This window comes from Ornithorhynchus anatinus, chromosome X1 (genome assembly GCF_004115215.2).
Source record: "Ornithorhynchus anatinus isolate Pmale09 chromosome X1, mOrnAna1.pri.v4, whole genome shotgun sequence".
NCBI classification, from domain to species: domain Eukaryota; kingdom Metazoa; phylum Chordata; class Mammalia; order Monotremata; family Ornithorhynchidae; genus Ornithorhynchus; species Ornithorhynchus anatinus.
The window spans coordinates 27,351,322-27,378,834 of NC_041749.1; the positions used below are offsets into that span (position 1 = coordinate 27,351,322).

Consider the following 27,513-nt stretch of genomic DNA (forward strand, 5'->3'; position numbering starts at 1 on the left):
CTCAATGAATATAAAAGCTCTTGATGAATCATTTAGTTTTCGAAGAATCTCTGAAAAGCCTTCTGGGGCCAGCTTTTGCCTACATCTAACACATACACCAGATTATAAAGCGAATTGTATAACCAAAAGGTAGATTCCCATCACTGAACTAAAACTGAAGTCCTTGTGGTGGCCCGGTGGGGCCGGAGGTGGGACGGGGGCGGGTGCATCGCTCATCTCCCTCCAGTGCAGGAGGAAGTATGTTCACCTTTCACAAACCTACCGTTTTCACGAGACTTAGGGCCTTCGGAATCAGAGGCCACTAAATATGATGGAGAGGGGACATGAGACAGTTGATGATAAGCTTTTTTAGGAACATAATGCCACTTTTTTGGCTACTAGAGTAAGGAATTTACCAAACAAAGAACAAAAGCAGAAAGCCCCTCCCCGCTGTATCCCAGGGGAAAAAGGACAAAACTAGCACTTAGTCTAAATAAATAAAAGCAGTCCAAGACTGTATCTTTAATAAAAATGTGTGCTCTTTCGTCTTTGCGTTTTCAACTGCACGGGCATACAAGGGCGGGGATTAGTGAGCCGACAGGCATGGTTTTAAATCAGTATGTCAGAGATGTGGGGCATCTCCCCGCACGTTTGAGACCACATTTCCACGAGTTCTGAGAAGCAGAACGAACCTGTGTTGAAATGCTCTGAACCTGAAGCTTCTCAAAGGTGAATTCGATCAGCCCCACCAGTCAGTTTCTCAGAAATGTGGACCAAAGATTTGAAGGCACATCGGTCCCCTCGCCAGGGGTAATAATAATAATAATGAAAATAATAATTATGGCATCTGTGAGGTGCTTACTATGTGCCTGGCACTGTACTAAGCGCTGGGCTGGAGGCAAGCAGATCAGGTTGGACACAGTCCCTGTCCCATGTAGGGCTCACAGTCTCAATCCCCATTTTACAGATGAGGTAAGTGAGGCACAGAGAAGTTAAGCCCAAGGTCTCATAGCAGACAAGTGGCAGAGCCGGGATTAGAACCTATGACCTGCTGATTCCCAGGCTCGTGCTCTGTCCCACCTCTGCCACTTGTCAGCTGTGTGACGGTGGGCAAGTCACTTCACTTCTCTGTGCCTCAGTGCCCTCCTCTGTAAAATGGGGCTGAAGACTGTGAGCCTCACGTGGGACAACCCGATCACCTCGGATCCCCCAGCGCTTCGGACAGGGCTCCGCACGGAATAAGCGCTCAACAAAGACCACCGTTATTGTTATCATTACAGGCGTCGGAGAGCGGGGTCGCTGGGCTGGGGTTTAAGTTGAGTTTCGGGAGCAGAGACGGCCCCAACCCGCCTTCACGCCTAGAAATAAGGTTTATTCTAAGGAGCGAGCGGCGGTGCATCATGGGAGTCCCTCCCTCCTCCCCCCTCCCCTCCCCCGCCCCCCCCGCCCCCCCCCCGCCGGGCTCGTCTTCTTTCCACGTGACCCGGCCCGCTCGGCCTCTGACGGACGGGCAGGCCGACCTATGGCGGCGCCCCCCTCCGTCGCCCCGGCCTATGGGGCGGAGGGCCCCGCCGCGCCCTCCCATAGGCCGGCTCCCGGGCGCGGCCCCGCCCCCCCGGCCGGCCCCCGTGACCTCGTCCGCCCAATGGCCGGCCGGCCCCTCGGGAGGGAGGGGCTGACGGACGTGGGCGCCGGCCAACCGGAGGCGGCGCCGCCGGGCGCGGGCCCAATGGCGGGCGGCCGAGGGCGGGCGGCGAGGGCGGGCCGGGGCAGACGAGCGAGATGGCGGCCGTGGCGGCGGAGGCGGCGGCCACTGCAGCGTCCCCGGGGGAGGGGGGCGCCGGCGAGGCCGAGCCCGAGATGGAGCCCACGCCCGGCAGCGAGGCGGGCTCCGGGCCCACGCCCGTCACCGCCGTGGAGGCCGAGGCCGAGGCCGCGCCCCGCCCGGGGGAGCGCGACGAGCGCCACGAGCGCCACGAGCGGGAGCGGGAGCGGCCCGACGGCCTGGACGCCCGCGCGGGCCCCGACCCCGACCCCGGCCCCGGCCCCGGGCCCAGCCCCCCGCCGCGCCGGGCCCAGCCGCCCCCCGCCGCCCCCGCGCCCCCCGCCGCCCCCGCGCCCCCCGACGCCGCGGCCGTGGCGCAGCTCATCCCCGGCTCGGAGGTGCGGGTCACCCTCGACCACATCATCGAGGACGCGCTCGTCGTGTCCTTCCGCCTCGGGGACCGCCTCTTCTCGGGGGTCCTCATGGACCTGTCCAAAAGGTAGGCCTCCCTCACTCGCCGGGAGCCTCCCTCCTCCTCCCGCCCCTGCGGTGGGTCCCGCTCCCCGTCTTCAGCCCCATTTCGCAGAGGAGGAAACTGAGGCCCAGAGAAAGAGGATGGGGTTGGGCTTTGGTAAACGGTTACGCACTGTCCTGAGCGCTGGGGGAGAGAGGAGAATCAGGCCGTCCCGCTCCCCCTCTTCATCCCCATTTTGCAGAGGAGGAAACTGAGGCCCAGAGAAGGAGGATGGGGTTGGGCTTTGGTAAACGGTTACGCACTGTCCTGAGCGCTGGGGGAGAGAGGAAGAGGAGAATCGAGGGGTCCCGCCCCCCGTCTTCAGCCCCATTTTACAGAGGAGGAAAGTGAGGCCCAGAGAAGGAGGATGGGGTTGGGCTTTGGTAAACGGTTACGGTGTGCCCCGCACTGTCCTAAGCGCTGGGGGAGAGAGGAGAATCAGGCCTTCCCGCTCCCCCTCTTCATCCCCATTTTGCAGAGGAGGAAACTGAGGCCCAGAGAAGGAGGATAAAGTTGGGATTTGGTAAACGGTTACGGTGTGCCCCGCACGGGCCTAAGCGCTGGGGGAGAGAGGAGAATCAGGCCTTCCCGCTCCCCCTCTTCATCCCCATTTTGCAGAGGAGGAAACTGAGGCCCAGAGAAGGAAGATGAGGTTGGGATTTGGTAAACGGTTACGGTGTGCCCCGCACGGGCCTAAGCGTTGGGGGGAGAGAGGAGAATCAGGCCGTCCCGTTCCCCGTCTTCATCCCCATTTTGCAGAGGAGGAAACTGAGGCCCAGAGAAGGAGGATAAGGTTGGGATTTGGTAAGCCCTTACGGTGTGCTCGGCACTGTCCTAAGCGCTGGGGGGACAGAGGAGAATCATTTGTCCCCTTCCCAGTCTTCATCCCCATTTCGCAGAGGAGGAAAGTGAGGCCCAGAGAAGGAGGATAAAGTTGGGATTTGGTAAGCGCTTACAAAGTGCCCAGCACTGTCCCAACCGATGGGGGATAGAAGGTGATGAGTCGGGTCCCACGCGGGGCTCTCAGATTTCATCCCCATTTCGCAGAGGAGGAAACTGAGGCCCAGAGAAGGATGATAATAATGTTGGGATTTGGTAAGCGCTTACGGTGTGCTCGGCACTATACTAAGCGCTGCGGGGGGTGGATAGAAGGTGATGAGGTGGTCCCACGTGGGGCTCTCAGGTTTCAGCCCCGTTTCACAGAGGAGGGAACTGAGGCCCCAGAGAAGAAGAATAATGTTGGGATTTGTTAAGCCAGTAATAATAATGTTGGGATTTGTTAAGCGCTTACCATGTGCCCAGCACTGTCCTAAGCGCTGGGGGGATAGAGGGTGACGAGCTGGTCCCGCTCCCAGTCTTCATCCCCATTTCACAGAGGAGGGAACTGAGGCCTAGAGAAGAAGAAGAAGAAGAAGAATGTTGGGATGGGTTAAGCCCTTATGATGTGCCCAGCGCTGTCCTAAGCGCTAGGGGATAGAAGGTGACGAGGTGGTCCCACGTGGGGCTCTCAGGCTTCATCCCCATTTCACAGAAGAGGGAACTGAGGCCCAGAGAAGAATAATTAGGTTGGAATTTATTAAGCGCTTACGATGTGCCCAGCGCTGTCCTAAACGCTGGGGGGAAAAGAAGGTGAGGAGGTGGTCCCACGTGGGGCTCTCGGGCTTCATCCCTGTTTCACAGAGGAGGGAACTGAGGCCCAAAGAAGAAGAATAATGTTGGCATTTGTTAAGCGCTTACTGTGTGCAGAGCGCTGTTCCGAATACTGGGGGAGATGCAGGGTAATCAGATTGCCCCACGTGAGGCTCACAGTCTACATCCCCATTTTACAGAGGAGGGAACTGAGGCCCAGAGAAGAAGAATAATGTTGGTATTTGTGACGCGCTTACTACGTGCCCAGCACTGTTCTAAGCGCTGGGGGAGGTACATCGGAATCAGATTGTCCTACGTGAGGCTCCCAGTCTTCATCCCCATTTCACAGAGGAGGGAACTGAGGCCCAGAGAAGTGACTCGCCCAAAGTCGTCACACGGCTGGCAAGCGGGGGAGGCCGGGATTCGAACCCACGACCTCCGACTCCCCAGCCCGGGCTCTTTTGAACTGAGCCACGCCGCTTCTCACAAGCCTGGCCTGGCCCCCGGGACCCTCCAAAACCCTGCACCCCCAGACCGGGGCCCCAACGGCCCGGCCCGCCCTGCTGCCCCCTTCCCACTCCCCCACTCATCCAATCGCATTTATTAACCGATCCCGCACTCGGCGCCGACCACTGCGCCAACCGCTTGGAGGGTACGGTTCATTCAGTCGTATTTCTTGAGTGCTCACTAGGTGCAGACTACTGGACTAAGCGCTTGGAATGTACCGTTCGTTCAATCGTATTTCTTGAGCGCTTACTATGTGTACACTATTGGACTAAGCGCTCGGAATGTACGGTTCATTTAGTCGCATTTCTTGAGCGCTTACTAGGTGCAGAGCACTGGACTAAGCGCTTGGAGTGTACGGTTTATTCAATCGCATTCCTTGAGCGCTTACTAGGTGTAGACTACTGCACTAAGCGCTTGGAATGTAAGGCTCATTCAGTCGTATTTTTTGAGCGCTTACTAGGTGCAGAGCACTGCACTAAGCGCTTGGAGTGTACGGTTCATTCAGTCTTGTTTTTTGAGCGCTTATTAGGTGCAAACTATGAGCAGCAGCGTGGCGCAGTGGAAAGAGCACGGGCTTTGGAGTCAGGGTTCATGAGTTCGAATCCCGGCTCTGCCACTTGTCAGCCGTGTGACTGTGGGCAAGTCACTTAACTTCTCCGTGCCTCAGTTCCCTCATCTGTAAAATGGGGATTAAGACTGTGAGCCCCACCTGGGACAACCTGATGCCCCTGTGTTTACCCCAGCGCTTAGAACAGTGCTCTGCACATAGTAAGCGCTTAACAAATACCAACATTATTATTATTATTACTGCACTAAGCGCTTGGAGTGTACGGTTCATTCAGTCGTATTCCTTGAGCGCTTACTAGGTGCAGAGCACTGCACTAAGCGCTTGGAATGTACGGTTCATTTGATCATGCTTCTTGAGCAATTACTAGGTGCAGAGCACTGGTCTAAGCGCTTGGAGAATTGGACGACAGAGACCATCCCTGCCCAGTCGGCAACAGATTAGGGACACCCCCCGCCTAGCCCCGGGCGAGGACCCAGGGGCCGTTGGTCCTTGGGGGGGGGGGAGGGGAGTAGCCAGACAGTCCATGCCTTCCCGCACGCAGGATTTGCACCCTTCACCCCCACCACACTCAAATCCACATCCTCACTTTTCTTTCTATTCGGATCCGACTCCCCCCCTCCAGACCGTAAGCCCGGTGCGGGGAGGGAACTCGAGCAGCGCGGCCCAGTGGCAAGAGGCCCGGCTGGGGAGTCGGAGGTCACGGGTTCTAATCCTGGCCCCGTCGCTTGTCCGCTGGGTGACTTTGGGCCAGTCATTTCACTTGGCCTCAGTGACCTCATCCGGAAAATGGGGATGAAGACTGGGAGCCCCGGGGGGGACAACCTGATCCCCTTGTATACCCTCAGCGCTTAGAATAGTGCTTTGCACATAGTAAGTGCTTAAATACCATCGTTATTATTATCATCTCCAAGAGGCCATCCCAGACTGAGCCCCCCTTTCCCTTTGCTCCCCCTCCCCACCCCCCCGCCCTCTGCTCATCCCTTCCCCTCCGCTCAGCCCTGTGCTCAGTTGTCCATTCCGAGTGCTTAGTACAGGGCTCTGCACATAGTAAGTGCTCAGTAAATACTATTGAATGAATTCGTATAATTAATTACCCTATTTATTTTTTTAATGAGGTGTACACCCCCTTGATTCTATTTATCTTGATGGTGGTGTCTTGTTTTTTTGTTCTGTTTTGCTTTGTTGTCTGTCTCCCCCCCCCCCCCTTAGACTGTGAGCCCGTCGTTGAGCAGGGATGGTCTCTGTTGCCCAATTGTCCATTCCAAGCGCTTAGTATTGTGCACATGCTGTGCACATAGTAAGCGCTCAGTAAATACTATTGAATGAAATGAATGAAAACCACCCCACCGTGTGCCGAGTACGGTGCTCAGCACCCGGTAAGCGCTCGATAAATACCATCGATTGACGACGGATCGGGAGGGTCTCCGAAACCGCCCCCCACCCTTCCCACACCTGTCGGAGGTAGGGGAGAAATCGGATCCCAAAACGATGGCCTTTGCAACCCGGTGCGTTGTTGGGGTAAACTTTCGATGGAGGGGCTGGCCGCATAATCGCAAGGAAGGGATGGGTACTTTTTCTGCACTTTTTAACTAGCTTTCAAGAGAGCGCGTTGGGAGGGAGACGGTGGGATCTGATGTAACTTGCTGAAAAGGCAAAGCCCAGGATCCGATCCATAATAACGATCGTGGTATCTGTTAAGAGCTTACTCTGGGCCAGGCACTGTACTACGTGCGGAGGTGCATGCGAGCAGATTGGTTGAACGCGGGCCCTGGCCCACTTGGTTTTGTTCCCCCTTTTGTAGATGAGATAACGGAGGCACAGAGAAGTGAAGTGACTTGCCCGAGGTCACGCAGCAGACGATGATTAGGAGCCGTGGTGGCCTTCTTACTCCCAGCCCCGTGCTCTAGCCACTACGTCATGCTGCTTCCCAGTTAATGCCAGTTGAGGATGAGGCAAGGGAGGCTTGCAGTGCGCAGTTGGTTCCATCAATTTATCTCCACCAGCACACAGTGTATCTTAAGTTGGAAAATCAAGTGCTTATTCGCACTCACGTAGGTAAAAGAGGTGAACGATTGTGAGTCCAGAGCTAACTTCCCTTCTCATTCCCTTCTTTTGCAGATCTGAAGTGCAGAGCTTCACAGTCACTGCTCTCCATTCTGTTTCCGGCAACGGCATACACTCTTCGAATAGAATAATCACCACCTCCTAAGTGGCTCCTTACCTTCCCACCAAAAAGCCCTCCACATTTAAAACACCACATTGTCTTATTAATTTTAAAATTAAGGTGAAGCAAAAATTACTACCTGATACATGGAGAGATAAAGTCTATTCTTGAAATACGGAAGAATCCAAGCAGGCTAGTACTTTGAGAACTATCCGAGAGCCCTCCCAAATGTTCAGTTTGACATTACTACCTCCTCACAAGCTTATTTTGGTTAATTATGACTGAGCTGTCATTTTTAGGGATGGAAAGTTTTAGTTAAAATAAGGTATTACAGTTTTAGACTCATGGGCTATTGTTTGGTAGAACCGGTAGGGTGTATGCTTTTGAGACAAACAGAATAGAGAGTCAGTGATTGTGAGTGTCTGGACTTAAAATTTGCAAAAGGAAGGGACAGGAGGTAAGTGGAATTCTGGAAATGGGACGGAGACCCCACTGCGGTTTGATATTTCAGTTTTGCGGAAGGGGCATCTGTCTCTGTCTTCAGTTTGCTCCGTGTGTTCGGCTTGATTTCTCTTAGTAGAACAAATCACTCATTCTCATTGTCACCTAGTCAATCTCACCGTGGCGTTTCTTCAACACTTACTGTTCTAAACACTATCCCAGGCACTTGGGAAGATCCTCCAGTACAACACAGTTGGTAAGCAACACGGTCTTCACGGGAAACTCGCTGCTCATTTGGTCACCTTCAAGTAAGCTGTGCCTATTTTTCATTTTCGGAGAAGGAATCTAGCAGAAAGTCATATTTTAAGGAAACTCTTAAAAATATATCGGTATTTTATTCCATGATCTTTTCTCTTCAGTGGCTAGACTGTAGTAGTCTCTCTAGATTGTAAGCTCATTACGGGCAGGGAACGTGTCTGCTCAGTCTGTTGTACTCTCCCAAGCGCTTAGTACAGGGCTCTGCATGTAGTAAGCGCTCAATAAATATGATAGTGAAAGCTAAGCATTATAGCCGTCTGACCACATGGTCAGATCTAGAATGTATCTAATACCCTCATTTACTACTCTAAGGTGTTACTTTGAGTAAACCTGAGTAATCAATCAGATGGGGTGTCTTCTAGCCTGCCTCCTTTTTACTTTTTCTTTTTCACGGTAATTGTTAAGTGCTTACTGTGTGCCAGGCTTTATGCTACTAAGCACTGGAGTAGATACAAGATCACCGGGAAGGACACAGTGTCCCACATGTCCCACAGTCTTAATCCCCATTTTACGGATGAGATAACCGAAGAACTGAAACGTTAAGTGCTTTGCCCAGGGTTGGGGTCACATGGCAGACGAGCGGTGGAACAGGGATTAGAACCTACGTCCTCCCACGTCTGTACTTTATCTAGCAGGCCATGCTACCTCCTATGGTTAAAACGTTCTTGGGGGAAAATGGACTGCTAGCGAGTGGAGCGACTCATCATATGCATTAATATGAATACTCATCTTGAACAGCTAGCCACCGGCAAAATATTTTGTTTGCTTCCCACATCCTTTTTTAAGGTCTCTTAAGCGTTTTATTAAGTGTCAAGTAGTGTTCTGTGCACTGGCGTAGATACTAGTTAATCAGGCCCCATACAGTCCCGTCCCACACGGGCCTCACAGTGTAGTCGGTGGGAGAGGAGGTATTGAATCCCCATTTTGCAGTTGAGGAAACTGAGGCACCGAGAAATTAAGTGACTTGCCTATTAATAGCCACCTCTTTTGACAATTGCTAGTTAAATTTCAGGAAGGGCTAAATAGCTAACCAAAATAGGTCACGCAGCAGGCAAGTTAGACCGCTTGGCCTAGTGGAAAGAGCATGGGCCCCGGAGGCGGAGGACCTGGGTACTAATCCCAGCTCCGCCACTCGTCTGCGGTGTGACCTTGGGCAAGTCCCCACTTCTGGGTGACCGTGACCTCATCTGTAAAATGGGGATTAAGACTGAGCCCCGTGTGGTACCTGGACCTGTTCAGGTCAGGTACCTGTTCAGTTTGGTTTGTATCTCTGCGCCATCGCTTAGTTCAGTGCCTGGCACCTGTAGTAAGCACTTAACGAATACCACAATTAAACGAGGACCTAATTAAGCGAGGAGGTCCTCTGGCACCCAGATCTATGCTTTATCCATTATGCCTTGCTGCTGCTTGGTCTTATCCAGTTATTATCCAGTCTCAATATTACAGTTTTCTTTTGCACTCAATGGTATTTTTTGAGTGCTTACTGTGCAGAGCACTGAACTAAGTGTTTAGGGGGTGGCGGGGAAGAGTATGGTACAACAGAGTTGGTTAACATGATTCCGGAGCCTCGTAGCGTAGCTTGGAAAGTTTTCTGGGCAGGGAATGTGGCTCCCGACTCTGTTAAATTGTACTTTCCCAAGCGCTTCTTAGTACATTGCTCTGCACACAGTATGCATTCAGTAAATGATTGATTTCTGCAGTAGTGAAGGACGTTGCATGTTTTTGAAACTCTTGGTACACAGAGGTCACCTCTGTTCCTGCCGTATAAACTGGATCCTTAACGTTTGCATCTGACCACTAGTAACGCTTAACCCTTATATAGTGACCACTAGTAACGCTTAACCCTTATATAGTAGTAATCATATTAGCAGCCATTCTTGCTCCAAGAAGACAACCCCTTGAATATACCTAGTTTCAGGCATTGAGAAATCTCTTTCTCGTGCTCTGGTTTTGCTTTTTAATGCTCTGTAGCCTCAGAGCCTGCTACTCTAATCCCAGCTGCTGGAATGGAAGTATTATCTGGTGCTTAGTTTTTAATGTGCATTCCCTGAACTGACAAGTGAACAGTGCCTGATTTAATAACTGCCCCTTTCAACAATTTCATGTTAAATTTTAGGAAGGGGTAAATAGGTAACCAAAACTGACCTCCGGTAAATGGTCATAATTTGTTTTGCTCTCCTTTCGCCTCTTTCCCCTGAGTGGCGATCTTAGTTTCATGGAATCTGATTATCCACTCCTTGCCTTTTTAGCATATAAACCAGGAGGAGACTAATTGAGGAGTATTAGGAAGTCTCATATAATTCAGGTAGAATGCCCCCAGGCGTGATCGTGAAGATTTGAATAATTTGGAGAGAAGTTTAAATGGGCTTCAGTACACGGGTGTGGTTTAGCATACAGTGCTGGCTAGTGGTTCATTATTGGAAATAGGCAGAAATAGGCGTATTTCGATGGCCTTGGAACTCAGGTCAGGCGCAGACACATGCGGCATGAAACGGTGCATCACAAATTTAGAGCCTGCTGGACCAAAAAAAAAAAAGCCAGGCCAATCTGAGATATGGATGGGGTGTGGGGGCTGGATAAGAGTAGCTGTACTATATAGTAAAGCTGGATATGAGCAAGTTTTGACTATGCATTTATGGAGCCTCTGTTAGGGATGTTCTGATGAATCTTGATCTTGGGGATTTTGTGTGAGATACTAGTAATGAGATCTAGAAAAGAGACTTGGGGTTCTGCCTGCCTAACCCCCATTTCCCCCACACACTCCATGGTCTTGCAAGCCTTTTCTCCTAAGTTTTGTGGTGACTCTTATTTTGTTGCTGCTTATTTGTCCGAGTTGAGAATTTTAATAGCAAGTATGCATGAGTTTTAAAACTCTTATTCAAAGAGAAACTGGTTAAGTTGTAGAAGAGGTGATAACATGGTATTGTTTATCAATCAAACAACTGTATTGAGAGCTTACTGCATGCTGAGCAGTTTACCAAGTGCTTGGCAGAGTACAGTGTTAGCACATAGTACAGTGCTCTGCAGTACAGGGATACTTAATGTTAAATATGGTCTAATTTTTGAAGCACTGTGGCTCAGTGGAAAGAGCTTGAGTTTGGGATTCAGGTCATGGATTCTAATCCCGGCTCCGCCACTTCTCAGCTGTGTGACCTTGGGCCAAGTCACTTAACTTCTCTGGGCCTCAGTTCCCTCAACTGTAAAATGGGGATGAAGACTGTGAGCCCCACGTGGGACAACCTGATCACCTTGTATCCCCCCCCCCCAGCGCTTAGAATAGTGCTTTGCACATAGTAAGCACTTAACAAATGCCATTATTTATTATTATTTTGTCTTGGCACCAGTAAGCTTGATGAAGCTTTACCATAGAGCAGCTACTTTCAAAGTCCCTTGATCCTAAGACACCTACTTTTAAAGTGACAATTCGGCACATAAACCAACATTTTTCTGCATTTAGACATGATGTGGACTTCGTAGCTGTAAAAAGTTTTGATTTAGGAAGGTTTTGTAGTGCCTGTATAACTTGGACCGCTTTTCTAATGGCGTTTGTCTTTTAGAATATAAATCAAAAAAGTGATTTTTTTTTCAGACTCTGAAAAGTTTGGTGCAATAACTCTGCTTTTGGTAGGAATAAAATACAGCGAAACAGGTAAAGCATTAAGTAGTAGTGTCAAACGCAGCCATGTGTAACATCTAGGTTGAGAATTTGGGCCTTGGTTCAAGTTTCTTTGCACTTTACATGTTTAAAATCATATTTGTTTAGCTTTTTTTTTTTGTCCTGTCTTCCAAATCCTAAAATACGGTACCCCGGTTCTCCTATAGCACGTGGGTTGCATTCCTGAAGAAACAGAGGGTATTCGTTACGTACGACATGGTGCGCGCAGGGGCCATTTCTTCTGACCTTGCAGGGCACAGATTGGAAACAGTCGTGTAGCTAGACGAACTTGCTCATATTCCCTAGCGACGGTCGGACAAAAATACATAGCGAAAACATACTGCAGAACTCTGTGGATTCTGCAGTAAACTGTCACTGATCTTTAGAAACTCAGTTTGGGAACTGATGGCCTGCAGTCTATAAACAAGTTCTTTAGTCTTCAAATATATTCTGCCTCTGTGTGTTGCTACATTGACTTTCCGAATGAGAGCTGAGTTCCGCGTAGAGTCCTCAAATACATGTCAAATCTTGACTCAACACATCTTGTTCACGAGTAACTGGGCAGGGTTACCTGACGACGAGGGTGGTGGGGCTTTCTGTTTCATTGGGAACAGTGAGCCTCTGCCTCGGTCCAGAGACTTCAGGAGCAAGAGCTTGCCTGAAGGAGTTGGTTTTTAGTCCCAGTGGTTTGCACAGCCTCCACTCGCCCTCTTCCTTCCCTGCCAGGCCTGTAGGTCATGGACTGCAGTGAGCAGGTAGGCGGGCGAGTGTAGCACAGTGCAGACGGCACCCATTTTCGGTGACCGCTGCGGAGCGCGAGTCCCAGGAGGTGGTTGGCTTTGGTAGTTGTGGTCTTGGCCACTGCCTGTAACCAGCTGCATTGCGGGATTATAATAATGTATTTAAGAGCTTACTATGTGCAGAGCACTGTTCTAAGCGTTGGGGGAGTTACAGGGTCATCAGGTTGTCCCACGTGAGGCTCACAGTCTTAATCCCCATTGTACAGATGAGGTCACTGAGGCACAGAGAAGTGAAGTGACTCGCCCACAGTCACCCAGCTGACAAGTGGTAGAGCCGGGATTCGAACCCATGACATCCGACCCCCAAGCCCGGACTCTTTCCACTGAGCCACGCCGCTTCTAGTATCACTGGGCCGGCCCACCTTCGGGGAACGCGGTAGGGGGTACTTTTGGAAATTACCCAGATAGTTTCCTAAAGTAACTCCCTATTATGAGCTGTCTCTTAGGAAATAAATGAATGAAGATCAGTTTGCATCCTTGGTAAACTTCATAAACCAAGATAGTATTTAGAGATCCTTGACTCGAAAACTATAATTTCTGAAATATTTAAGCATCTCAAATATTTTAGTGCCAATTAGGATTAGACTCTTTTGGGGAATTGCTGGCAGTACGGGTAATTAAGTAGTCTGTGAGATTAAATTCACCTTTGTGGTTGATCTAATCAAGGCCTAGAATGGTTAGGAAAGTTTTTACTTGCTCACCAAAATTGTGGTCGGGCACAATTTTCAAGTGTTCTTCTCTCGAGTGGAATTTGGTTCCATCCTTTCCCTCTAGGCTATGGAACCTTAATCCCCACCCCCCACCATCCTTTCCTAAAGCAGGGGCTCAAACACACATATATTCAGGCAAGGCCCGCCACACTTGTCAGAAGTCACTTCCCCACTTGGTAGGTAATGTGGAGGTGTTGGAAACCACTCTGCTGGGCTTTTCCCCTGGCAGGGGGTCAAAATGGCCTCTCCCAGTCCTTGCGCCTCTTGGGATGGGGTGGGAGGGTCGTACGGGGGATGGCACGGGATTTTGAGGCCCGTTTGCAACCTCTTGCATGGACTTCATCTATTTCTTGCAGATTTTAGGAACACAGGACGGATTACAATATATGTTTAGAATTTCACGATTTAAAAAGCAGCCTTTTTTATCTGCTTCTAAATCCTCTGGAGTATATCACGACTACAATTTTTGATACATTCGTGAACATGTTTTCACCATATCTGAACTCTTGGACAGTGTGCAGTTGGGGAAACTGTCATAAATGAAAACTTAATTGATCTTGAGGAACCTAGTTCAGGAAATGTACTAAATTTCAGGGATAGCATTCATTCATTCAGTTCATTCACTGTCATATTTATTGAGCACTTACTGTGTGCAGAGCACCATACTAAGCACTTGGGAGAGTACAGTACAACAATAAGCAAACACATTCATATTCCTTGCCCACAGTGAACGTACAGTCTAGAGGAGGGGAGACAGATGTTAATAAAAATAAATTACACATGTGTATGTAAGTGCTCTGGGGCTGGGAAGCGGGCAGAGCAACGGGAGCAAGTCGAGGTGATGCGGAAGGGAGTGGGAGAAGAGGACAGGGAGGGCTTAGACAAGGAAGGCCTCTTGGAGGTGATGTGCCTTCAATAAGGCTTTGAAGCTGGGAAAGAACAATTGTCCGATACGAGGAGGGAGCGCTTTCCAGGCCAAAGACAGGACTTGGGCGAGGGGTTGGCGGCGAGATCATTGAGATCGAGGCAGAGTGAGAAGGTTAGCATTAGAGGAGCAAAGTGTGCCGACTGGGATGTAGTAGGAGAGTAGCGAGGTAAGGTAGGAAGAGGCAAACTGATCAAATTTTTTAAAGCCATATGAAGAGATCCAGGTTATAGTGCGAGTTCTGACACTGGTCTCTTACGTGACCTTGGGCGAGCCATTTGAAGATGTCTGAGCTCCTTTCGGGGAAAATGGGGCTACTGCTCTCCCCTCGTAGACTGCGAACCCATGCACAGAAACTGTCTGATTTGATTATCTTGTTTCTGTCCCGGTGCTTAGCACACAGTAGAGGTTGTCCTTCTGTTTGAAGGACAGGCTGTCTTACTGGTACAGGCTCTCATAATATCCCAGCTGGATTATCGTGTCAGCCTTCTCTCTGATCTCCCTTCCTCCTGTCTCTCCCCGCTCCAGTCTATTCTTCATTCCACTGCCCAGCTCATCTTCCTGCAGAAACGCTCTGGGCATGTCACTCCCCTTGTTAAAAACCTCCAGTGGTTGCCTATCAACTGCCGCACGAAACAAAAACTTCTCACTCTAGGCTTCAAGGCTCTCCAACACCTTGTCCCCTCCCACCTCTCCTCCCTTCTCTCTGTCCACTGCCCACCCCGCACACTCCACTCCTCTGCCGCCCACCTCCTCACCGTCCCCCGTTCTCGTCCCCCTTTCTCGCCTGTCCCACCGTCGACCCCCGGGCCACGTCCTCCCACAGTCCTGGAATGCCCTCCCTGCTCACCTCCGCCAAACTAATTCTCTTCCCCACTTCAAAGCCCTACTTAAAGCTCACCTCCTCCAAGAAGCCTTCCCAGACTGAGCTCCCCTTTTCCCTCTGCTCCCTCTGCTCCCCCTCTACCCCCCTTCACCTCTCCTCAGCTAAGCCCTCTTTTCCCCCCTTTCCCTCTGCTCCTCCCGCTCTCCCTTCCCAGCCCCTCAGCACTGTGCTCATCCACTCGTTTGTGTATATTTTTACTACCCTATTTATTTGTTAATGAGGTGTACATCCCCTTGATTCTATTTATTGCTATTGTTTTTATGAGATGTACATCCCTAGATTCTATTTACTGCTATTGTTTTTGTCTGTCTTCCCCCATTAGACTGTAAGCCCGTCAAATGGCAGGGACTGTATCTGTTGCTGATTTGTACATTCCAAGCGCTTAGTACAGTGCTCTTTACATAGTAAGCACTCAATAAATACCATTTAATGAATGAATGAATGAATGAATGAAGAAGACTTCATCCGTGAGTGTCTTTGAGAAAGAATCCGTTGCTGTCACCTACTTTGTCCATAAAAGTATGATAGAGAAACTTTTTTTGTCCCTGTGACATTTGGGAGATCTTTGCTTAGACACCAGTGGTGACCAGGGAAAAGGTCCTTTTGCCGGGTGAATATGTGCTTTGGGTTTTGGCTCTAGTGGTGATAGTTTGTATTGAGCCATCCACTCTTTGTCGCCCTGTATCCCTGTGCTCTGTGGCACACCTTGTGAGGAGGCTGTTGGAAGAAAGGTACAATCGGTCACTGAGTATGGTACGTGGATTGACTGAGGATGTCTGTGTTGGGGGTGGGGGTGGGAGGGTGTCTTTTCCTCTTGGGAAACAGGGGAAAGACAGCACAAACCAAAAAAACAACAAAAAACCTTTGTACAACTAGACAGGCGGGTTGGGACTCAGAGCATATGCCGTCAAGGGCAGTCATTTCGAAATGAACCGACTACCCATATTTCTTCGTTTTGGAGTCAAAGCCATTTTGCGGAAGTCAGATTATACGTTTTAACTTTTAGCAACTATTTCAAATACCTGCTGGGTAAGTGTATATTCTGCTCTGTGATTAATAATAATAATAATTGCGGTATTTGTTAAGCGCTTACTACGGGCCAGGCACTGTACTAAGCACTGGGGTAGATACAAGCAAATAGGGTTGGACACAGACCCTGTCCCAAGGCTCACAGTCTCTATCCCCATTTTACAGATCGAGTTACTGAGGCACGGAGAAGTAAAGTGACTTGCCCCAGGTCACACAGACAAGTGGCGGATCTGGATTGGAACCCGTGACCTTCTGACTTCCAGGGCGGTGCTCTCTCCCCCACCGTGCTGCTTCCCGTCATCAGATTAGATGATCAAAATAGCCATTGAAGATCTCACTCCCACGCTGTCAGTCGCGTACCCTGCGCCTGTGAAAATCTGAAATCCAGATTATGGATTGCGTTCTGGTCCGATTCTTTTAAGTAGGCTCATGTTGGGTGGGAGAGACTTTCTCTCTGGACGGTTCATTCCCACTATAAAAAGGCTTTATTCCATCACTGCGGGGTGAGGTCGTAACTGATTTTTATATTCACACTTGAAAAACCTGCGTGACACTGTTTTTTCTTTGCTCAGCTTCCCATGGTAAAGAGTCCTATTTTAGCGGTCAGGTGTCTTAGACTCTGTCCATTCAAATGAGGCTATCTCCCTCTCGGTCACCCCCCTGCTCAGTCTCAGTATTTTGAAGATGAATTTGAAGCCAGACATACTTTGGCCTTTCCGTATCATTCCCTGCAAAATCTGAAAGTGCCTTGTTCGTGGAGCTGAACAAATAAGGAAGGAAATTTTTCCCTGCTCCTTGAACCAGAAGAGAGGGTAGAGGTCTGTAAAGGGGTGATAAACCTGATGGTGCCGTGCTAGACCGTGCCATGTAGGGGTTATCAACAGTCGGGTTGTGGATGGAAAATAGGGGTGAAATGAAAAATCATTGAAAACTAAACCTTTAGGGAATCCTTTCTTTGGATTTTGAAAGTGGTCTTTGGGGGTCTGCCTATTTTTCCTTGGAGTTTTAATGTAATATTGCATCTGCTCCCTGAATCGAAAATTCAGGTAACATTGAACCTTGTGCCTCATTTTGGGTGACATAGTCCATGGTCGAACTTCTCTAATTTTCATGCTTTAGGTACTTATCCTTTCTGTTGTGGAACTGGAAGTTGGATTATGAACAAATAAATTCCTCCCCGTAAATATTATGAAAATGATTTTCTGGTTGGAATAAAAGTAGAAGCTCAGTGAGCGTGACAAGAAATCATTGGTTGGGGTGCGTACCGAATTAAAATGAGGGGCTTATGGTATCATATAAAACCTTCTTTTCCAGTTCTAGGTTAACACTACTGGTGGCTAGTGCTTCTCAGGGGAAGCGAATCGGGGAAGGAAAACATTTTTCTTTTGTTTTCATTACTCTTTCTATTGTTGGAAGGAGAGGTGTGGTCTTGACACAGAACAGAGCAGACAGCCTTTGCTTCCTTTGAGGAGTTTAGAGCTGATCTCTCACCTCCCCAATTCCATTCAAATGCTCTAAAGCAGGGCTAGTAACTGGCACATCTTTTTTTTTCCTGAAAAAAAAATGGTTTTTTTAATGAAACCATTAAGGTTTCATTTTTTATGCTATTTGTGCTGGGGTAGACACAAGCTAATTAGTCTGGACACAGTCCCTGTCCCACATGGGACTCATAGCATTAATCCCCATTTTACAGATGAGGTAACAGAGGCACAGAGAAGTTAAGTGACTTGCTCAGTGTCACACAGCAGACAAGTGGCAGAGTGGGGATTGGAACCCGGGTCTTTCAGACTCCCAGGCCTATGCTCTATTCACTAGGTCATACTGCTTCTCAGTGTTTGGAATCTGTTTGGAATTTATCCCAAAGAGTCAGTACCAGACAGGAATGGACTATACCTAGCAAGGTCAGAGATGAGGGAGTTTTTAGGTCACTTATGGCAGCAACAGTAAAATGTAGAAGCAAAATCTACACCATACAATATTGAAGTTCATCCCAGTGAGGATTTGGTTCCTGCTAGGATAGCTGCTAATAACATGAATGCCATAGTTGAGTAGGGGGAGGCAAATCTCCGAATTTGAAGCCTGGTGTCATGCAATGAAAAATTAGTCGTTAACAGTTTTTTAATCATGAAGTGACTAGTGAATTTCAGAAAATTTTCCATAAAATTTTGCTTATTGAAATCCTCATTAGCTTTGTCCTGTAGATTTTATTTGTAATGCGATAGTTACTGAACTTCAGTGTAGCCAGATCATTTCCTTTGACCTATGACTTACTCCTTGGCCTATTTATTCCTACAGTATTTTGGGCTCCTGGAGGTAGATGCTGAAGTATAATAAGATTTCATTTTTATAAATCAGGGAGAGCTGTGGGTCTGAATTGTTTTTTAGCCTAGCCTTAGTGAGTCTCCATTAGCCTCTACTTGCTTTAAAGTGAATCCAGTGTGTGCTTATGTTTGGGAAAGCAGGCAGAGTAAATAATTTAAATAAATGTTAGGGTGGAAAAAAAAAATCTGCACTGTGTAGTCCTGAAAATTGAAGTTCATTGTGCAGATTGATGAAATGATTTATTTTGTAGACCTACATATAGACCTCTAGACTGGATTATGTCTCTGGGCTCCTTTTATGTGATTTTTTTCAAAGGATCTTAATTGACTTTAATGAATTCCTTCCAGGGATTTCTATATAACTTAACTGTGAATGTGTTGTGTTACATAACCACATTTAATTTAACTCCTATAATAATGAAACAAAATGTAGCCGCCGGCTAGACAGGTCAAGTTCTATCAGCCATGTGGAACCCAGGTTAGGAATTGATAGGTTGTATTAGCTGTTGGAACCACAATCACTCGTTCTCTACAAAGGAAAATAACTTTTTTGCTTTCATTTATCACTCTAAACGTTATAGTGGCCTTTATAGTATTACTGCTTAATTAAATGCAGCCATACCCTATGGTACAACCGTGTTATATGCCTGGAAAATGTGACTGTATCATGAGTGATTGTGTTGGGATAAACCTCCCATGGATTTTACGTGCTATACATTGGGCTTCTCTATGGTATCTTTTACAATGAGAAGCATCACTAAGCAACTACTTAAATCTTGAACTGAGTAATTCAAATCATAGCATTTCAATTGTAAACATATGAGGAGTTATAATCTGAAACTGCAGACTTGAAAGTTTATTCTGGAGATTGGTAGTGGTTTTAGAATTTTAAATGAGCAGTTTATTCAATTTAGGTTGAATGGTGCACTCCTTTTGTAGTGCACCTTTTAAACCCTATACCTTTAACTCTGTAGGGGTCTTCAATTGTATCTATAAATTTATCTGTTTATTTGAAAATAGATGCAAGACGCTGTAATTCTAAGATTTGAGCTGGTGGTGTAGAAGTCTAGCTACTGCAGCTGTTTTGGTATTTTGCATTGATTCACTGGATTGTCAGAGTTCACTGACAACTCCTGGTTCCGTAGACTGGAAATGGTTCGGTCATATTTTCGAAAGCGTAGTTTCTTGGCGAAGAAATTAGTGTGAATGAAGACAAAATTTTTTTATAGTCCGACCTGGATACTTTTCTCCGTTAACCCAACCGACTCACTCATGTAGCTCAGTCTTCTCTTCCTTGCTGTTGACCCCTCGCCCGTTTTCTCTCTCTTATATCCAACAAGCCACCTCATCATCTTCAAAACCCTTCTAAAATCACACCTCCTTTCCTGTTGAGGCCCTCATTTCCCTTCTTCGCCTTCCCTTTTGCACTGCATACCCCATAAACATTTGTTATTCCCCCCAGCCTTTATATACTTGAGTATATATCCTTATACTCTCCCATTGCCGTATCTGTAACCCGTATGTCCAACTCTCTCCCTCTAGACTGTGAGTTCTTTGTGGGCAGGGACCCTGTTTTATCCACTCTTCTGTGTTTTTCCTTCCCAAGTGCTTATTAATACAGTGTCTGTCACCCAGTAAGTGCGCAGTAAATGCCATTAGTTAATTGATTGGCTCTCTCAGAAATATTTCCTTTGAGAGAATTTTCCCTTTTAGGGTCACTGAAGGATCCCTGAAGCAGACTGTATTTTAATTGCCACATTTCAGTATTCTAACAGGGAGATGCTAGTTTTAACAGTTTTGTGTTAGGCAGGGGAAAGAGAAGTTTGCATAAAATGCCTTTTTTCCCCCCCTGAAACGTGTGAATGAAATGGCATGGACGTATTTCATGGTGGGGAAAAAAGATACAAAGTTATTATTTGCGTTGGCGGTATAGTGGTGAGCATAGCTGCCTTCCAAGCAGTTGACCCGGGTTCGTTTCCCTGCCAACACAGTTGCGTTTTTTGCAGTGGTAGAATTCTCACAGCCCCAGGTTCGTTTCCCAGCCAATGCATTGAAGCCCCCCCCCATTAGACTGTAAGCCTGTCAGTGGGCAGGGATTGTCTCTAAATGTTGCCGAATTGTACATTCCAAGCGCTTAGTACAGTGCTCTGCACACAGTAAGCGCTCAATAAATACTATTGAATGAATGAATATTAGGGTGATAGAGTACGCATCCTACATGATGCGCAGGGTTCAAATAGATGGTTGTGACAACCAGCTCCTAGGGAGTGAGGGGAGACCCTTCTCATGGAATCGGCACTGATGTGGTGAAGCCAGAGCATTAGCTTTGCTGCCACAAATTTCAGAGCAGGCAGATAGCTTTTGCTAGCCCATTCCCCGGGGCCGGAAGAATGCCGGAAGGAAGTGGGGCCGAGGTACTTGACCCCATCCGGTTGGCCTCTGCCAGGGAACTGTGGCTCCAGGGCTGGGCCAGAGATTCCTTTTGCCCGTAGCCTTGGAACCCCGGAAGGCACGTCTGCCTCACCCCCGCCACCCAGGCAGCCTGAGGGATGGATGCTCCCGGAATGGGTCTGGTTTCACTTCAGTAGCTTGTGAGCCCCAAGAGGCCACCTAGCCGCCATTTCATTTTCTGGGCCCAGAACACTTGCCGATTGGCTTGGGATTCCAACAGCGGCGTAGAAAGAGGTCTGGCAACGGAGAGTGAGTACCCTCTTCCTTTCCTCCCTGCCCTCTCTCGTGTACCTATCTGTAATTTGATTATATTAATGTCTCTCTCCCCCTCTAGACTATAAGCTCGTTGTGGGAAGGGAATGTGTCCGTTTTATTGTGAAATTGTACTCTCGCAAGTGCTTAGTACAGTGCTCTGCACACAGTAAGTGCTCAGAAAATACAATTGACTGACTCCCACCTCTTTCCTTTTCCCTTTTTTCCGCTCCTCCATTCAGTCAATCAGTGTATTCATCAAGCACTGAATTGGTGCAGAACAACGTACCGAGCACTTGGGAGAGTCCAATACGGTTGACACAATCCCTCTATAAGGATATATACATAAGTGAGGTGGGTGCGAGGTGAATATCAAGTGAGAAGTAGGATGGCCTGGTAGGTAGAAGCAGCGTGGGCTTGGGAGTCAGAAGGACCTGGGTTCTAATCCTGGTTCTGCCACTTGCTCAAGGTCACCCAGCAGATGGCACCTCACATCTGTGCCTCAGTTACCTGATTTGTAAAATGGAGATTAAGACTCTGAGCCCCGTGTAGAACATGGAGTGTCCAACCTGATTAGCTTAGAGGTACCTGAGCACTTAGAGTGCCTGGCGCATAGTAAATACTTAAAAAAACCCTTGTTTCTGAGTACAGGTCCAAATGCACAGGTAATGGAGAAGGGAGGAAGGATAGAGTGGATGATGGGAAATTAAAGGGGGCTTCCTGGAGAAGCTAAGATTTTTAGTAGGGCTCTGAAAATGGGGAGAGTGGTGGTCTGTCAGATAAGCGGGAGGGAGTTTCAGGCTCGAGGTAGGGCATGGGGTTGGGGTCGGAACCGCTGGAGATTTAGACCCAGTCAATAGGTTGGTGTTAGAGCAATGACGCGTTTGGGCTGGGTCGTAGCGGGAAATGAGTTCCCCTCTGTGTCATCTCCCTCCCACTCCTCTCCTCTCCCCTTCCTTCCCTTTTCTTTTCCCTGAAGGGCAAGGTAAAGGAGAGAGGGAAAGGAAGAGAGAAAGTAGGAAAAGAGGCATTCCCTCTCTACTTTGTATACACTGCCCCTAGTTGGCCTCTGTACTCAAACTGAAAGTTGGCATCCTTGGTGATAATCTTGGGGAAAGAAATATCTCAGCTACATAAAATTCAGTGTGGTAATGGTCTGTTTTCCTTCAATGAAGAGAAGAAATGAAATTTCTTATGGAAAAAAGCAAAACCTAATGGGACAAAAGTGCACTAAGCTTTTTAAAAACAACATTTAATAATACAGAGTTGTGTTTGGTTTTCATCAAAGAGCTCAAAGTGCTTAAAAGAGCCAAGGAACTAAAACGCCAAGGAGTCATCAATCCATCTTCTCTTTTCCTTTGTGACAACCGAGGGGGATCCCTTAAGGGAGTGCGCTAATTCACAGGCAGAGGGAATTTATCTACAGAGCTGGGTGTCTGAAATTTAGGGTGACCCATCCCAGCACTAAAGAGAACGTTCGGGCCTGGCCTTTACATTTCACAAAGATGAAAAGCAAACGATTCTCGTGGGCATCGAGGCCTATGTCGAATGGACTCAGTTCTTTGATGGGTTTGCTTTGGCTTAAAATAGCCTTGATACTGAGTAGGCTGTGGCTGATTCCACCCGCTTCCACTCAGAAATGGGGTAGGTCACCCGGGCTCTGTAGTATCTGATCTGACCGTGTCCATTTTCACGTGAGCTGTGATGAAATTCCTTCTCCACTTCTCGTTAGAAATGCACCCATCCCTTGCCCAGGTGCTTATTTTTAGGATTTAAGGGCTCATATTTAATAGATATGTATCTAATTCTGTAGGGCAAGCCTCAGCAATGAGATTGTCAGCAGTGCCAATCTGTGCGCGGGGTGGGGTAACTTTTCTGGTGGATCTCGAGTTGGGGGGCCATTGCCTGTGCTTCCGCTTTCAGGATCACTTTTGTGTCTCATGCCCCGTGTCGGGCCCCTGCCTTCCTCCTCTATGGGCAGGAACCGAAAGGGGACAGTGAAGGAGACCATCAGCTGCAGGAATCTGGATGCAGTAGCCCAGGCAGGGCTAGCTACAGAACATGACTCCAAAGCGATCGGAAAAGCAGCAACCCCCCCGGGCCAGAGCCTGGCTAACTACTGGCTGACGCAAGGGCCAGTGGTTGCTATCTCCTAACGTTATACAGACACACGTGATGACACACGTGATGACGGGTGGAGGAAGAGAACTAACCCCATTTTTCAGATAGGGATACTGAGGTGTAAAGAGGTTTTTGCCCAGGTCACTTAACTGGGCAACGGAGGGACTTTGATCAGAATCCTGATTAAGTGATTCAGTCCTGTATTCTTTCCATTCAATCCCTATTTATAGTCCATGATAAAGCACCCTCCCTGGAAAGCTAAGTTCATTTGGAATTTCCACTAATTCCTCATTATGCGTTCAGCTTTAGAGAGCTGGAACTTGAAACAATTTAGGGTTGGTTTTTTTTTTTTCCCAAGTGGCGTTTGCTAAGCGCTTATTACGTGCCAGTCAGTGTTCTAGGAGCTGGAATAGATACAAGGTTAGCAGGTTGGAGACAGTCGGTGTCCTACATGGAGCTCACAGTCTTAGTCTCCATTTTAGAGATGAGGTAACTGAGGCACAGACAAGTTAAGTGACTTGCCCAAGGGCACACAGCAGACAATTGATAGAGCCAGAACTAGAACCCAAGTCCTTGTGACCCCCCCCCCCCCCCCAGGTCCACGGTCTGTCCACTGGGCTAAACTGCTTCTCTTAAGCAAGAGCTACAATTTCTTATGCACGCATTTTCTCTTCAGTGCCTGAAATGGGGTTTTTTGGTTTCTCTGTACTACATCCTTATCCTGACAAGTTAGCATTTGAGTTTATATTCAAAGTGGTTTGCTTTCTTCAGATCTACCTGTTAACTGTGTGCGACCTATAGGTGATTATTAATATGGCTTTTCTTTTGTGTTTTTATGCTAAATCTGTTTTTAAGGTATCAGAATTAAAACGCTGAGTAGTTGAATTTGAATTGTGAACTTACAGTTGTTGTTTTCTTTCATTTTAAGGTTTGGACCTCATGGAATTCCTGTGACAGTATTTCCTAAGAGGGAATATAAGGATAAACCCGAAGCCATGCCGCTCCAAAGTAAATCATTCCAAGAAGGAACAGAAATAAAGTGTGAAGTGAACGGTCCTGTTCCTGATAACCCTACCCAGCCCTCAGAACCCAACCTAGCTAAAAGCCTGTGGACTTCCAAACCACCTCCTCTCTTCCATGAAGGAGCACCTTATCCTCCTCCTTTGTTTATCAGGGACACATATAACCAATCGATACCTCAGCCACCTCCTCGGAAAATTAAACGACCCAAGCGGAAAATGTACAGGGAGGAACCCACTTCCATAATGAACGCTATCAAACTACGACCCAGGCAGGTATTGTGTGATAAATGTAAAAGCAGTGTTGTGGCCGAGAAAAAGGAAATGAAAAAAGGTGGAAATGCAAATGACTCTTCTAAATATGAGGATAACAAAAAACGAAGACATGAAAGTGTAACTACTGTGAATAAAAAACTTAAAACTGACCCTAAGATGGATGGGAAAAACCAAAATGAAAGCCAGAAAAGAAATGCTGTGGTTAAAGTTTCCAATATTGCTCACAGCAGAGGCAGAGTAGTTAAAGTTTCTGCTCAGGCAAATACTTCGAAAGCTCAGTTAAATACTAAAAAAGTGCTGCAGAGTAAGAATATGGATCATGCGAAAGCCCGGGAAGTGTTGAAAATGGCCAAAGAGAAGGCACAGAAGAAACAGACCGAAACCTCCACGTCCAAAAATTCCCATTCAAAGGTCCATTTCACCCGCCGCTTTCAGAACACCAGCTCAGGTTCCCTCCCGCCTCGGTTGCGTTTAAAGCCGCAGCGGTACCGAAACGAAGAAAACGACTCCTCTCTGAAAGCGGGACTTGAGAAACTGCGGAGTGGCAAGATGGCAGCCAAGCCCCAGTCTCGCTGTACTTCCACCCGCTCAGCAGGTGAGGCCCCTTCCGAAAATCAGAGTCCCTCAGAAGGCCTGGAAGAGGCCAGCGGGGAGGTTGAGGACACGAGTGAAGTGCATGTGGCCGAGGAGCAGGATGAACCGCAGACACTGGGCAAAAAGGGCAGCAAAAGCAATATCACGGTTTACATGAGCCTAAATCAAAAGAAATCTGACTCTTCCAGTGCGTCAGTGTGTAGCGTTGATAGCACAGATGATTTGAAATCCTCCAACTCTGAGTGTAGTTCTACTGAGAGCTTGGATTTTCCTCCAGGCAGTGTGCATGCACCTTCCACCTCCTCCACTTCCTCCTCTTCAAAGGAAGAGAAAAAGCTCAGTAATTCCTTGAAAATGAAAGTCTTTTCCAAAAACGTCTCTAAGTGCGTCACGCCAGATGGCAGGACCATATGTGTAGGGGACATTGTCTGGGCCAAGATTTACGGCTTCCCTTGGTGGCCGGCCCGTATCCTCACCATAACGGTGAGCCGGAAAGATAACGGCCTTTTAGTCCGGCAGGAGGCCCGTATCTCCTGGTTTGGCTCCCCCACAACGTCTTTCCTTGCTCTTTCGCAACTCTCCCCCTTTTTAGAAAACTTCCAATCACGCTTTAATAAGAAGAGAAAGGGCCTGTACCGCAAGGCCATCACAGAGGCAGCGAAGGCTGCAAAGCAGCTGACTCCCGAAGTGCGGGCCCTGTTGACGCAGTTTGAGACGTGAACGAGGACGGTGAGGTAGGCGAGAAAAGTTGGGAGGCTCCACAGGATTCCATAGTCTAGTTAGGACCGACTTCCAGGAAGTAGACTCGGCCAGATCAGAACAGTCGCACTCGGTCGGCTGCTTTGATTTTAGTTTTTTGGGGTTTTTTTTTTAATATATCAAAAAAATGTTTCCGTGAGGTGAAAAACCGAAACGGGGTTACAGGCGATCAGATTTTAAATTCCGTGCAAGGGAGGTGGAGCGGTGTTTTCCACTGCCGTTTTAAACCACGAAATTCTTCACCCACCTCAAGGTATAGGAACCGTGGCCTCAGAGGAAAGTTTATTTATTTGTAGGGAATTTTTTAGCAGTTTCTACACGTGACGTACGGAGCTTGTCACTGTGTGACACAGGCCGCACACGTGAGGAATGGGAATTAATAGCCGTGAGCTGGGTAGTCCACCAGGAAAACTATGGGACCTAGTGACCACTTGTGGGGCGTGGTTTTTTTTTGTTTTTGTTTTTGGTTTTGGTTTTTTTTTTGGTTTGGTTTCTTTTTAGTGAACACTCAGCGTTTCTATGCACACAGGGGCATACATCTGACACTTCAGTTTTTGAAAAGCTGAAATGGGGATACTTGCAGATTCGAGGAGAGCGGAAAAGTTGCTCAGTATTTGGGATCAAGGGCTGTCAATGCTGCATAGGTGTGAATCATGACTTCCTGCCTTTCTTCCACGGGGAAAAAAAAAATGATCTTCCAAGCTTTCAGCCTGGGAGTTTAGATAAAGAGGTTTTGTTTTGAATATGTAAATAATCGATTGCTAAATTTGGTCAGATTTTCTCCTGACTGGCTGTTCCTAAATTCTTAGGATACGTCCCGGTAAATTACACTTTGTGAATTGTCAGATGTGTAATTGTTGCATTTTTGGATGTACCTAATTTCATAATTTTTTAAAGCATTTCCGTTTAAGGTATCTGTTTGCAGGTCAGAAAATGAGAACTTGTAATTGTGTAATGCTCTGAAATGTACAAAAACTGTAAATAAAATCGACTAAATCTGAATTATTTGTGTGTGTTTCTCAAAAAGCTTTGAAAATTTCAGGATGCTACCAAATATGAATACCCATTCTTTGAATATACTAATTAGAAAAAAAAATCAAATTGATTTTTTTTTTTAGTTTTCTCCTCTGTATCGCCAGTAAATATTTTTCAATCTCTTTAAGGCTGATGGTCCTGACTAGTATATTTTCCCCCGCTCCCCCACAAAATCGGCTCATATTTAGAAGCCTTGGTCATATTCTAGGAAAAGGATTTGTCAAATCAATTTTCCCCAAACCTTTCACAGGGGTGAGAGTTTTAATCCGTATTGGTCATCTCAATTTTCTGTCTCGTGCTTCCGTTTTTCACCTGGAAAAATTCAACCCCCCCGTCTTCTTTCTGGTCTGTTTGATTGATCCTTGCCTAATACTTTGCCCCGCTCTCAGTTACTACTGTGCCTTGATGGGCTTCCTGATGCAGGGGGTTTTTACCTGCTCAGTCGTTTCCCCAACTATATATTCCATCCCTCCTTGCCCCTTGAAATTGACACTGCTTTCTCCTTTACTAGCTGTGCACCTTGGGAAAAATTTCAGATGCCCGCATGTCAGAGCAAGTGATGTCAAATTCCCACTTGCTTATAAAAGGCGGTATTTGACATTATTTTTTTTTAGGACTAGCAAAGTTGGTGTAATTTTAAGTAATTAATGAACGAATCTAAGAAAGGTCAGCACAATGCTCTAGTGCTTTAAGAAAACTAGATATTTTTGAAGAGAAGATGCTTTGGGGTCAATTGCGGATTTTCAAATCACTTTACCTTTTCTCCAGTTTGCCTTGTTACTTTAACAGTTCTTA

The 27,513-nt window shown here is 47.5% G+C and overlaps 1 protein-coding gene across 1 annotated transcript; it reads left to right on the plus strand.

Annotated features, from left to right (window-relative positions):
• The first annotated feature begins 1,761 nt into the window (after positions 1–1,761).
• On the plus strand, positions 1,762–26,685 carry PWWP2A (PWWP domain containing 2A). Its single transcript, XM_029050325.1, has 3 exons — positions 1,762–2,017; positions 2,099–2,243; positions 23,964–26,685. The coding sequence occupies exons 1-3, from the start codon at positions 1,762–1,764 to the stop codon at positions 25,642–25,644; spliced, it is 2,082 nt and encodes a 693-aa protein (XP_028906158.1). The 3' UTR covers positions 25,645–26,685.
• Positions 26,686–27,513: the final 828 nt, after the last annotated feature.

What these genes read in the sequence shown, in the direction of transcription:
- PWWP2A (XM_029050325.1), top strand. Translation starts at nt 1,762, where the DNA reads ATGGCGGCCGTGGCGGCGGAGGCGGCGGCCACTGCAGCGTCCCCGGGG. An exon ending in GGGCCCCGACCCCGACCCCG is followed by an intron (nt 2,018 to 2,098) that starts GCCCCGGCCCCG and finishes CCGCCCCCGCGC; the next exon opens with CCCCCGACGCCGCGGCCGTG. An exon ending in CTCATGGACCTGTCCAAAAG is followed by an intron (nt 2,244 to 23,963) that starts GTAGGCCTCCCT and finishes TTTCATTTTAAG; the next exon opens with GTTTGGACCTCATGGAATTC.